We start from the raw sequence: 12,971 nt of genomic DNA on the forward strand, positions 1-12,971 counted from the left end.
CCTGGTCGGACGAGATTCGTTTCAAATTGTATCGAGGGGATGGACGAGTACGGGTATGAAGGCAACCTCATGAATACATAGGCCCTGCATGTCAGCAGGGGACTCTTCAAGCTGATAGAGGCTCGGGTAATGGTGTGGGACGTGTGCAATTGGAGTGAAATGGGACCCCTGATACATCTAGATACGACTGGGCCACCAAACTCCCCAGACTTGAACATTATTATGCATATCTGGGATGCCTTGCAACGTGCTGTTCAGAAGAGATCTCCACTCCCTCATACTCTTAGGGATCTATGGACAGCCCTGCAAGATTCATGGTGTCAATTCTCTCCAGCAGTACTTCAGACATTAGTCGAGTCCATTACATGAAGTGTAGCAGCACTTCTGCGTGCTCGCGGGAGCCCTACGCGATATTAGGCAGGTGTACCAGTTTCTTTGTCTCTTCAGTGTGTGTGTGTGTGTGTGTGTGTGTGTGTGTGTGTGTGTGTGTGTGTGTGTGTGTGTACACCGATATAATCTTGTAGGTACATTCACTGATGTATTTGACTACTGTCTGCAAAATGCGTCGCGGATACAATTCGTAGTAAAGAAGTAATGAACTAAAACGTCACGGTTCATACGGTAGTTTTATTGCATGAACAGGGTAACTTTAGTGAGGGATAAGCTTTTTCCTTCCATCGTTTTGTGGGGGTTGTCAGAGTGAAAAAGTTTCGTAATGGTTTGAAATGATGTGTAAAGTTTGTTGCAAGTCACTAAATGCTCTCATTCTCAAGTATTGGATGAAAAAGGTGCGGGTAATTGCGCGTCGTCAGCTACACTGCTTCTTCGCCCCCCTCCCCTCCCCTATTCTCCTTTGTTCTCGCCCCCACAACGATTCTTTCCAGACAGTGACTTGAGTACCAAGTTTTGTTGAAATCGATCCAGCAGTCATACCGGTATATGCATTCATATTTACGTCCATTCGTTTTTGTAATACGTATGGGCCCTACGTGATGTGTACACTCGCCTCTACATTTACGTCCTTTTCCTTCTAATATGCAGATTCCAGCGTGACCTTGCTTTCGAGTGCTGGACGCCTGGTACGAGAGTCAGCCCTGCCACGCCGGGCTGTACGGTGCCTACCCGCTAACAAGGCGGCAGCCGCCCGCGATCACTATCTGCCAGAGGCGTCGTTGCATGCGCGGTCACGGACTGTGGCAGCGAGTGGCTCCCCATAACGACGACTTCTCTTATCTCACTCTGACTCTGTGCTCTGTGTCCCGTGCTGCTTTTCTGGAGAGGCCGTCTGACGTGCTTCAAGAACCACAGGGACGAGTCGATAAGGGGAATTGCTGACGCATTGTCGTTGCATCGGCTACAGACACAGCACAGGCTTTACGCACGACTGTTTATCATAAGGGCACACATAATGTCCGCCTAGAGATATAACAACTTATGCTAGTTTACAATTCATTATTTATTACTCACGTATACATTCCTGGGTATACATCTGCACCCCCCTCCCCACCATTTAATATCTTACAGCAAATATCATTTCTATGTCGACGACTTCTAGCTGTACCCAAGTAAATGTTCCACAAGTAGGATCAAGAACAGCTACCGACATGAGTAACTCACAGGTAGATATCCTCAGTGTAGGTAATAACTTAAATCACTTAAGAAGGGAAGTCCTCCAGTTCAGATTGGCTGCCAGTTATGCTAACAAAACAGCTCCATTCTTAGCAACCACATGCAACCGCTCGCTCGATGAAGTATCCGGAAAGTGATAACTAAATGTAAATAATGAAAAGTGTGAACTCATAAACACGATTATTAAAAGGAATCCGCTAAATTTCGATTACATGATAAATCACATAATTCTAATTGCTGTGAATCAAACTAAATGCCGCTCGGGATTAGCCGAGCGGTCTAAGGCACTGCAATCGTGGACTGTGCGGCTGCTCCCGGCGGCGGTTCGAGTCCTCCCTCGGGCATAGGTGAGTGTCTTTGTCCTTAGGATAATTTAGGTTAAGTATTGTGTAAGCTTAGGGACTGATGACTTTAGTAGTTAAGTCCCATAAGATTTCACACACATTTGAACATTTTGAACATCCAACTAAATACTTGGTTATTACAAGTAAATTAAAACGATGACATAGATAATTTCGTGGGGAAAGCTAATCAAAGACTACGATTTATTGGCAGAACACTTAGAAGATGCAGAAGGTCTACTAAAGAGACTGCCTACACTACGCTTGTCCGTCCTCTTCTGGAGCATTGCTGCGCGGTGTGAGGTCCACATCACATAGGATTGGCGGAGGATACCACAAAGATTCAAAGAAGGGCAGATCGTTTTGTATTATTGAGAAACAGGGGAGAGGAATGGAGCGAGGGAGGGAAGGGAGCGAGAGAGAGACCGAGAGAGAGAGAGAGAGAGAGAGAGAGAGAGAGAGAGAGAGAGAGAGAGAGAGCTAATCTCATTGATATCGTACGCGAGTTGGGTTGGCAATCATTAAAATAAAGGCTTTTTTCGACAAGGCAGGATCTTTTCACAAAATTTCAGTGACTAACTTTTTCCCCTGAATGCGAAAACATTTTGTTGGCGCCCACTTACATAGGGAGAAATGACCTTGTAATAAAATAAGCTAAATCAGAACTCGCAAGAGAGGATGTAAGTGGTCCTTTTTCCCGGGCGCTATTAGAGATTGGAATGATAAAGAAATAGCTTGAATGTGCTTCGATTAATCCTCTACCAGACAATTAACTGTGAATTTCAGAGTAGACATGCAGATGCAGATGCTGATGTCAGATTCGATGATATCAATACTGTGATCGTGTAGGTGAATGATCTGGACGATCGTAGTATTGATCTATCTTCAGTGGTAAGATGGGCACCAACCTGTAACTTTAAAGAAATGCTAAAAGTTTCAAGTAATTTTAATGGAAATTAATTAGTTCTGAATTCTGTGAACAATTGCTTGCTTTTCTGCTCGATATTATTCCAGTACCGTAGCCTAAGGCAGTGAAGCTCTTGGGTGTAACTTTACACGAGCCCCTCAATTACGCAGGAATAACTGTCGGTACTTGCCTCTGCGCCTTTAAAAAGTTTAGGGACATATTTCGACAGTGTGTGAAAGGGAAACGTGTGCATTATCGAACCTCCAGCCCTGCGATGTAGTTCAACGCGGCACGAGTAGTGAGGAGACTAGACTTTAGAACTAACCGCGAATGCTTGTATCTGCAACATCCGTCTATTTGCCCGCGCCAGTGTTTCACCCCACCCCAGACAAGATACGTGACTACCATACACTATCTCTCTTTCATCGGGTCCTCAGTACCTTCCATCAGAGAAAGTATCTGTCATCTCATCATAATCGAAACACAAGATCTCAACTTTGCACATCCACAAAACAAAAACATCCGCAAACTCCTCTACTGCTGCCGTCGTCCTCTGGAACAAGCTACTCTCTTCTCTGCGCACAGTTCAGATGCTCTGTTGCTCTTAAGAAGCTGAAACGCCTCCTCCTGTCATCCACATAACGTTTCCCCAAAAACTGACGTACAATATCAATTTTCCTACGTCAAACAATACAGCTCACAGCTTTTCTGATGTACCCTATCTCTCATCACTCCTCTTTCTCTTTTTCTTCCACATTTCCTCTCATATCCATTCCTGCTAGCCCTCGTAGATTAAATCTACCTCCTTATAATTTGTCTTTATTGCTGTAAGTCTCATGAACAATCTATACTTGCGTTTTTCTCCACTACATTAATTTGTAACTGTTGCATTCTATATTGTGCGTGCCTCAGCAAATGCTTGTTGTGAAATATGTAATGTAAGATACGCAGAATGCCTGGTTAAAGGAGAGCCTGGTGGCTTTTTATCTTGCCACATTAAGTAAATAAATTTTTAATGATAAGCCAACCACACATGGGGATGAAGCTGATGTGTTGTAGTGTATCAAGATGAATAGATCAGGAGATGTGCCTTGACGACTGAAGCCTATAATAAACTGATAGGATAGACGGCGGCACTGTGGGAAATCAGCACACGAGAGCAGGCGAAGGAATTATGCTACGGCGGAAGCAAAATAACACGTCGTGGACGGAGCAAGAAGGTCGTAAAAATCACACGAGCGCAGTCAAAGAGTGAGCACTCCTGCGGAAAACAAGTGTACTAATATGAAACTAGGCCTTAATAGGAGCTGAAATTTCTCAGAATGTACGCTTGGAGCACTGCATTATTAAGATGTGGTGGTATAGGATGACGAGGTTCTCTGCAGAAATGGTGAAGAAAGGAAAGTATGGAACACACTAACATAAGAAGGAACAGGATGATAAGACATGTGATGAGACATCAGGGAACTTCCACGTTACTTGCGGGAACTGTACAGAGTAAGAACTATAGAGGAAAAAAAAGATTGGAATATATCCAACAAATAATTGAGGACATGGGTTTCAAGTGATACTTCGAGAAGTAGGAGCTGTGGTGAGCCTCATCAAATAAGTCAGAATAGTGCAACTTTTTTTTATTTTTTATTTTATTTTTTTTTAAGTCTCTACATACGGGGTGTTCATTTTAACTCAAGAGAATGAAACATATCGAAAACTACACATCGGATCAAAAAAAGTTACAATACCAAATTGTTTGTCTCGGAGGGGCACATCCAATGACAGCACACCCGACCCGCCACCCCACCCCGTGCGTGGGTTGTAGGGGCAACTTTGAAATCTTCAATGGGAACCACCGTTTCTTATTGCAGATTACGATTCTATGGCAAAATCTACATACGTTTTGTCTGAATCATTTTCTTAGTTTCGCCACAGATGGCTCTGTAGTCGAAGGAATAGAAATGGGAACAAGCTACTCAACGTTCCTTCAATATCCAATGACACGCCGGAAACCACCTCCATGCTGCGAGGGTAGGATAGGCCAGTATTTCACAGCTTCTAATTGGAAATCCAATTCGCAACGTTGTATTTCTCCGACATATCGAACAGGGGACTACTCGACGCGCCGCCGTGGCCGTATCATAAGAGGCAGTACACTGCGATCGGAGCTCACGTATCGTGCAGACGTAGAACAGACAGCAGCTCTAAACATTACAATACTTGCGCAGTGTTTATTGTTGGCACACCTACCTGTTACTTTGAGAAAAGGCGTGCAAGTGGACGTTGAATGTTGCTACCGCAGAAGAAAAAATTGACATGATCCTGATTTATGGAGAATGTAGGAGAAGTGTTGCGACTGCTATTACCTTGTATGCCGAGGGTTTTCCAGAGAAAGCTCGCTCTCGTTCGTTCCTTTGAACGTCGTGAACGCCTATACGTCTGATAGTAGTGTACAGACCGGCAAAAGTAAAGGAAGCAAACGTATTACAGGAGAAACTAAAGAAATAGCGGTACTAGCGGCAGTGGACCACAACCCACGGATAAGCGCCCAGATATTACACTTCGAGTCCGCTATGTCCGTAGGTAGTATTGTCACACTACTGCATCAAGGACTTCATTCCACTGATTTCCATAACCAGGTAGTGTTTTGTGAATGGGCACGTTAACTAATGCAAACAACCCCCACGTTCTTTGCTGAGTTACTATTTTCCGATGAGTCTACATTCACAAAACGAGGTAGCATTAAGCGACATTACATGCATAACTGGAGTGTAGACAATCCCCACTGGATACGGCAAGGTGACCATCAACGTCCTTGATCGGTTAACGGATGGAGCGGCATTATGGGGAACCAACTCTTTGGTCCGTATTTTGTCGACGGCACGTCGAGTGGACGCAAGTGGCGAACGTCTTTGGAACAGGAACTGCCGGTACTACTGTAGGATGTCGCCCTGTACGTCCGACAGCTTATGTGGTTTCAGCATGACGGTTGCACAGCGCATTATGCACCTGAAGCAGGGAAGGTATTAGACTGTCTTTACACTGGTCGGCGGATCGGCAGAGATGTCCCTATTAATTGGCCTGCTAGGTCGCCAGGTTTCTTTCTCTGGGGATATTTAAAACATAAGATGTACCAGCAAGTGCCAACAGGCCATGAAGAGATGGTCGAGCGCATCAGAGACTCCTGTGCTGACATTCCCGCAGATACGTTTCTGTCCGGTGTACAGTCATTTGAAAAGCGGATCACTAAGTGTACTGAAGTTGGCAGTACTAAGTTTGAACACGCACACTAATTGGAAAAGAATAGCGTTCGCCTCGGGCCACAGACACAGCGGCGCAACGAATACTCCCCTGTTCGATAAGATGGAGGGATACAACTTTGAGAATGGTGTTTCCACGCGACATTGGATATCGAAGGGTCATTGAGTAGCGTGTTGTAAATTACGATTGTGTACCCATTTCTGTTCCTCCGATTACAGAGCCGACTGTGGCGTAACGAAGAAAATGCTTTAGACAAATTATATATAGATTTTGCCTTAGAATCTTAATCTGCAATAAAAAATGGTGGAGCTCACTGAACATTTTAAAGCTGCTCCCTGCCATCCACGTATGGGGTGGGGCGTAGGGGGGAGGGGGGGGACGTGTGTGTTATCGTTGGATGTCCCCCTCCGAGGCAAAAAATTTGGAATTATAACTTTTTTGAACCGATGTGTAGTTTTTGAGATATTTGAATGTCTTCAGTTAAAATGAACACCCTGTATATAAAGCCAGTGTGCATGTGTGTGTATGTCTGGACCTCCTCCAAAACAACTGTATCGATTTCAACCAAATTTGGCGCAAAAATAGTTGTTGTTGTCTTCAGTCCTGGTTTGATGCAGCTCTCCATGCTACTCTATCCTGTGCAAGCTTCTTCATCTCCCAGTACCTACTGCAGCCTACATCCTTCTGAATCTGCTTAGCGTATTCATCTCTTGGTCTCCCTCTACGATTTTTACCCTCCACGCTGCCGTCCAGTACCAAACTGGTGATCCCTTCATGCCTCAGAACATGTCCTACCAACCGATCCCTTCTTCTGGTCAAGTTGTGCCACAAACTCCTCTTCTCCCCAATTCTATTTAATACCTCCTCATTAGTTATGTGATCTACCCATCTAATCTTCAGAATTCTTCTGTAGCACCACATTTCGAAAGCTTCTATTTTCTTGTCCAGACTATTTATCGTCCATGTTTCACTTCCATACATGGCTAGCAGTAAAGCTGCATGCCCTCGGGAAAAATTACGGCTCTAGTTTTCCAATGCTTTCAGCCGTTCGCAGTACCAGCACAGCAAGGCCGTGGTTAGTGTTGCAAGGCCAGATCAGTCAATCATCCAGACTTGCCCCTGCAACTACTGAAAAGGCTGCTGCCCCTCTTCAGGAACCACACGTTTGTCTGGCCTCTCAACAGATACCCCTCCGTTGTGGTTGCACCTAAGGTACGGCTATCTGTATCGCTGAGGCACACAAGCCTCCCCACCAACGGCAAGGTCCATGGTTCATGGGGGTAGGGCAAAAATATTAGGCTTATCGAATATTAGCAATGTAGGGTTTATAACCTCCTAGACCCAATAATAGTGGAGATATGAGCAAAAATGTGTTCTACAGCCACGTGTAAAGACTGCCCAACGTAACAGGTAGATTGCGTGGGAATAATATCGACCTGCCTCTGCCTTCCGCCTTAACTTGAAATGAAGCCTACACGTCAAGAGCAATAAATGGTTCATCAGCCCCCAATGTGTAGGCCGCCGTGCACGACACGTGTGGTGTGTGGAAGCAGCAACAGCCTCTCTTATCGATCTACTTTGCAAGCGCTATATGCGCAGATGGGCACGGCTGAGCAGAGAGATGGGGGGAGGAGATGTACTGTGTAGTTAATGTATGGAAGGATCAGGTGGACCGAGAAAAGGGGGAGGAAGATATGGACAGAGGGAAAGAGCTGGTGGACGAAGGGGATGGAGAAGATTGAGAGACAGAGTGGACAGGATGAGGGCAGAGAGATGAGAGGAGGACAGAGAGGGAGGAGGAGGAAACGTCCGCGATACATGTGTCAAACGCGCGTGCGGGCGAAGCTGCGGGAAAAAGACTATCAAATAAATAAAAAAGAAATCTGTCACCGACGTCGATTTACAACATGTTCGTTCTTCGATTGGGATGGGTACAATGGATGAACAGGCCTCGCCATTGTGAGCAGTGTGGCAGGTGACTCACCGAGCGAGGTGTCGTAGGCGTGCAGGTACTCGGAGGTCATGAACTGCGACACGAGCGACGACTTGCCGACGCCGGCGGCGCCCAGCATGACGACGCGCAGCGGGGCGGGAGGCGACGCCGCGCTCGACTCGCGGCTCGACGCCAGCGACGCCGTGGCGCTGGTGCGCGCGGAGCCGCAGTGCTGCGCCGTCAGGTGCTCCGTGCTGCAACACGACGCCGCCGCCCGTCAGCGCGCTGCCTCTCCACGATACTCTATCCCTGCGTAACTACTGCAACCCACACGGGGTCGGTTCGCGCGAGCGAAATATTATTTTATACCCCTCCCCCTGTCACGCTCATACATCTGACGCGCCAGCTGCGCCACCTTTCAGACATCTGTTGCCTTTCCTTTTAAAATAACTACTACACAGACATACCTCTGTACCAAAACTTTAAATCAGAATCTTATCCAGTGTATAATATTAAAAGAAACAGCTCCTTTCCATTTAAGGTAATTCGTGACATCTTCAAAATCTTTTCGTGAAAGCAGAAAGAACTTGACCTGTTGTGTTGTCCCACCTTCAATAAAAATTTTCTAGCTACTGAACTGGGTGGAAGGAAGCAGCAGATACAATTTCTGTAATTTTTTATTTTAATAGCGGATCTTTGTAATTCTATAATTTACAAAGTATATCACTTTCCATCGTAAAAAGTACTACGGTGTGCTGATTTTTTTGGTGAAATCTCTTAAAGCTTTTCAAAAAAATCCACATATTTGCAGCCGTCTGCCGCTAGAGGCATCCGAATTGTAGCGTTTAACATGGTGGTGTGTAGCGTCACTATGTCGACGGGTCCACACACGGAGCCACCCTCTTCTTCGCCATGACAGTGCCAAACTGCGATATCTGCAACAGTCCGACGCATCGGGTGCTCTGTCGTCCTCCATACAGTCCTGACTTCGCTCCATCCGATTTTCATCTGTTTCCAAAACTTAAAGAATAACTTCGAGAACTTCTCTCTGATAGTGATGAAGCGGTAGAAGCAAAGGTGAGGTTGTGCCTCCGCCAACCGAGTCATTCTACAGTGATGGTACCCCAAACTGGTCTCTCGTTGCAAGAAATGTGTTCGCCGCCAGGATGACTATGCTCAGAAAGAAATGTGTAGATATGAAGAATAAAGATGTAGAATGTCAATAACGTCTATTTTATTTATAAAGCTTTCAGAGTTTTCACATAAAAAATTCTGAGGCATCGCGTTTCAACACGCCCTTGTAGGTCTTCCTTTCTTTTAAAGTGCTACCGCACGGGTGTACGCAGGAATTTATACGGGGTGACGGGTAAGACTCTAAAATTGCCATTTTTTATACAAATGAGTTGGTCGGCTTTCTAGACGTCGTGCTTCAAGTTCTAAAGTTTATAGGCGACACCAGAAAATTATTATAATTCACAGAATTGTTCGTTATCCAATCACTTCTAGAAGTGTATGAGAATTTTGTTATGAAAAAAACCCTATACTACAGATTCCGGGGGGGGGGGGGAGACAGGTGGTTAGTGCCCCCTCTTGTCCCCTCCCACCACCACCTCTCGCGGATACTTACGGACTGCCGTTTCGAAATCACTTCGTTGCGGACATCCCATCCTTTTCGTGCTGTGCGACTCTCCGCTGTTCTACCACTGCCACTATGCGTGTGACCTCTTTCAGCACTGGAGCACGGTGTAATACTGTTTCCTCCCACGGTGTTAAGTGAAAATAAGAGCCGGCCAAATACGTGTAGCTTGGATCCCGGATGGAACCGCGTGACCGCGCACGGTCGCAGGTTCGAATCCTGCCTCGGGCATGGATGTGTGTGATGTCCTTAGGTTAGTTAGGTTTAAGTAGTTCTAAGTTCTACGGGACTGATGACCACAGATGTTAAGTCCCATAGTGCTCAGAGCCATTTGAACCATTTTTTGGATCCCGGGCAAGAAAAGAATTACCGTGGGCGCCCGGAAGAGGTCGTGCTGCGCTATAGCCTATAGGTGCTCTTTGTCGGCGTTGCGCGAGCCAAAGGTCGCGGGGCGGTCTTTGATCTTTGCGAGCCGGCCTGCTCGCAGTCGGCGCGCCTGCCGACCTTCACACCTTGTGTTCTATTCGAGACTGCTGCGCGCAGTACGGGCACGGCTAAGGCGACGAGGCGGCGAATTCAGCGCCGCCATTCGTACGCCCCCGCTGACGCAAGCCGTCAGTCAACGCCGCTGAGCTGCTGGCTCCACAGACATATTTCAGGACTTCCGTCAACGATTTATTCTCCCTGAAAGGACGCTCAACCAACAGTCGCGCGTGGGGAAAGAAACACTCTTTATTTTTCAGCCACAATGTACGTTTAAAGCTAGACGAATTTCATAGCGAGTTATGCTGCTCATTCTTTTCCATTCGACAAGTGAAACGTGTTTAGTCCAACCAGCGTACCACTTTCTGCAGCGATAATTTGTATTGCTAAGTAAAATTGGTATGGTCGAATCTGTGGCTCAGCGCTGTCTTTAGGTGAGAATCAGCTGTTCTTTTTTTTTTTAGAGAAAATTAAACTGGGGTTATGTTTCCTGTTTTCAAATGTGACACTTCTACAAACTCTGCCGCTACTACTAGGGTTGAACGATAAGTAATAGCTTCATGGACAAGATGAGAATGAAACAAACCTTAGAATTTCCTCTTTAATAACATACTCCGATCAGATAATAGTTCACGAAAATGGAGATAATCTTCAGAGCGAAATTTTTCGTCTTGATTCGTTGGGTTGTAGAGAAAACGTGACTATCTGCTCTAATAAAACAAAAGTTATGACATTTAAGAGAAAATCGCCTACAACATCGAAAATCATAGTAAATAATACAATAACAAAACCTATGGCTGTGACATAGCACTAGACTTCGACAGTGAAACCTATAATAGGATCCTCAGAATTCTCCGCAGTGTTACAGGTTGCACCGGAGAAGGTAACTTCAGAAATGAATGCGTTATAAATGAATTACAAATCAGTTTCACGCCCATGAAAATAGACCTATACAGAAAAACATGGCGGGAACATGTGAATACAATGCCTGGAAACATACTTCCAAAACAAATTCTTGATGTGTAATATAACGTAATGTGAAAATACAGACACTGTTCAAACACACGTATTGTAACTATCAATACTGATCCATGCATCGACGGGAATCATGAAATGTGCGAGCGTAAGTGTTGCGGACTCCGTGACGTGTGGATCGGTCCTGGAGGCCGAAGTCGTTAAGGCGACCGCTCGCGATAAGCGCGAAATCTGGGTTCGAGTCCCGTTCCGGCTCAGATTTCCGTGTGTCGCAAACAACTGAAATCAATCCAAATTTGGAAAATGCGAATCTGTTTCGTAATAAAAAATTACATTTACACGCCATAAACGTTAAAAGGTTTCTTTTACTACAGAGTCAGCCCCTGGTAGCTGAGTGGTCAGCGCGACGGAATGTCATGCCTAACGACCCGGGGTCGATTCCCGGCTCGGTCGGAGATTTTCTCCGCTCAGGGACTGGGTGTTGTGCTGTCCTTATCATCATCATTTGATCCCCATCGGCACGCCAGTCGCTGAAGTGGCGTCAACTCGAAAGACTTGCACCAGGCGAACGGTCTACCCGGCGGGAGGCCCTAGACACACGGCATTTCCATTTTGACTAAAGAGTAAATTTTCAAAAGTGATGCAACTAATTAACTGTACAAAAGTTGCAGTAACAATCTCACATCACAGAACTGCAGTCGAGGTATGACTTGTAACTTCGTACATGTGTCTGCTGCCCTGTATATGCTTTCAGTTTATATTATCATCATCCGTCGTACGGCTTCTGACAGGAGTAAATACGAGGATGCGCTGAGAAATAATGCCTACGAATTTTTTTGAAAACTCTGAACGCTTTTTAAATAAAACAAACGTTATTAACATTCTCCCTCTTTATTCTTCATGGTCACCCTAGTGACGAACACATTTCCCCCAACGAGAGACCAGTTTTTTGATACCATCGCTATACAATGTTGTTCTCGGTTGACGGAGCCACAACCTCACTTCTGCTCACACCGCTTCATCACTATCAAAGTTAATTCCCCGAAGGTCTTCTTTGAGTTTTGGAAACAGACGAAAATAGGATGGGGACCAAGTCGATACAGTACGGTGGGTTTTAAGAAAATAAATGCCGACAGGCGTAATTTTGCTAATTACTTCATTTGACTATCACTTTCGGCGCCTCACTGGCGTGGATGATTGATGACAGCGAAGTCAAGGCGTCAGATTGTTGAAGATATCGCAGCAGACGTGTGTGGTCTGGCATTTTTATGGTCAGAGAGAGAATGCTCCATGAGTGGAAGAACTTTTCGAATTGGAAACTGTATTATAGCGCGTTGATTCTCGCGCATCGACATATTACGTTACACGCGGGCATATTACGCGCTACAATTCGGATCCATCTAGCAGCAGAGGGCTGCAAGTTTGTAGACATGAGGAATAAAACTGTAGTTTTAGTCAGAAACCCTAAAATTCGGAGGCAATACTGGCTACCTATCGCCAGTTAATATTCCTTCCCCCGTTCGTGTTACACGACGAGTTGAGCGGTTTTATCACAAAACAGAGCCCCATACGCTGAATCGAAGGGGAACTCTCACTCCTGTTGGCTGAAAACAGTTAGGACGCATTCATGTGTGAAGTGCCGCAATGGCCAAACACGAATTGCACTGCTCTCCTTCTAGCACTCGGTAATATTTCCTCTTTTTTTTTTTTTTTTTTTTTTTAATAAAGCACGATTTCCGTTTTAACGTTGTCGAGGTTCGTGAGGATCTGCGAAAAATTTCGCTGTATTGCTGCTGTGTGAAGCGCAGCGCA

The 12,971-nt window shown here is 45.5% G+C and overlaps 1 protein-coding gene across 1 annotated transcript in view; it reads right to left on the minus strand.

The window, feature by feature from the left end:
• LOC126194921 (GTP-binding protein Rit2-like) overlaps positions 1-12,971 on the minus strand; it is a 131,912-nt gene that overhangs the window by 60,315 nt on the left and 58,626 nt on the right. The window contains exon 3 of the mRNA XM_049933298.1: positions 8,117-8,319. Coding sequence (XP_049789255.1) covers positions 8,117-8,319 — 203 coding nt within the window. The remainder of the gene's footprint in view (positions 1-8,116; positions 8,320-12,971) is intronic.

This window comes from Schistocerca nitens, chromosome 7 (genome assembly GCF_023898315.1).
Source record: "Schistocerca nitens isolate TAMUIC-IGC-003100 chromosome 7, iqSchNite1.1, whole genome shotgun sequence".
NCBI lineage: Eukaryota > Metazoa > Arthropoda > Insecta > Orthoptera > Acrididae > Schistocerca > Schistocerca nitens.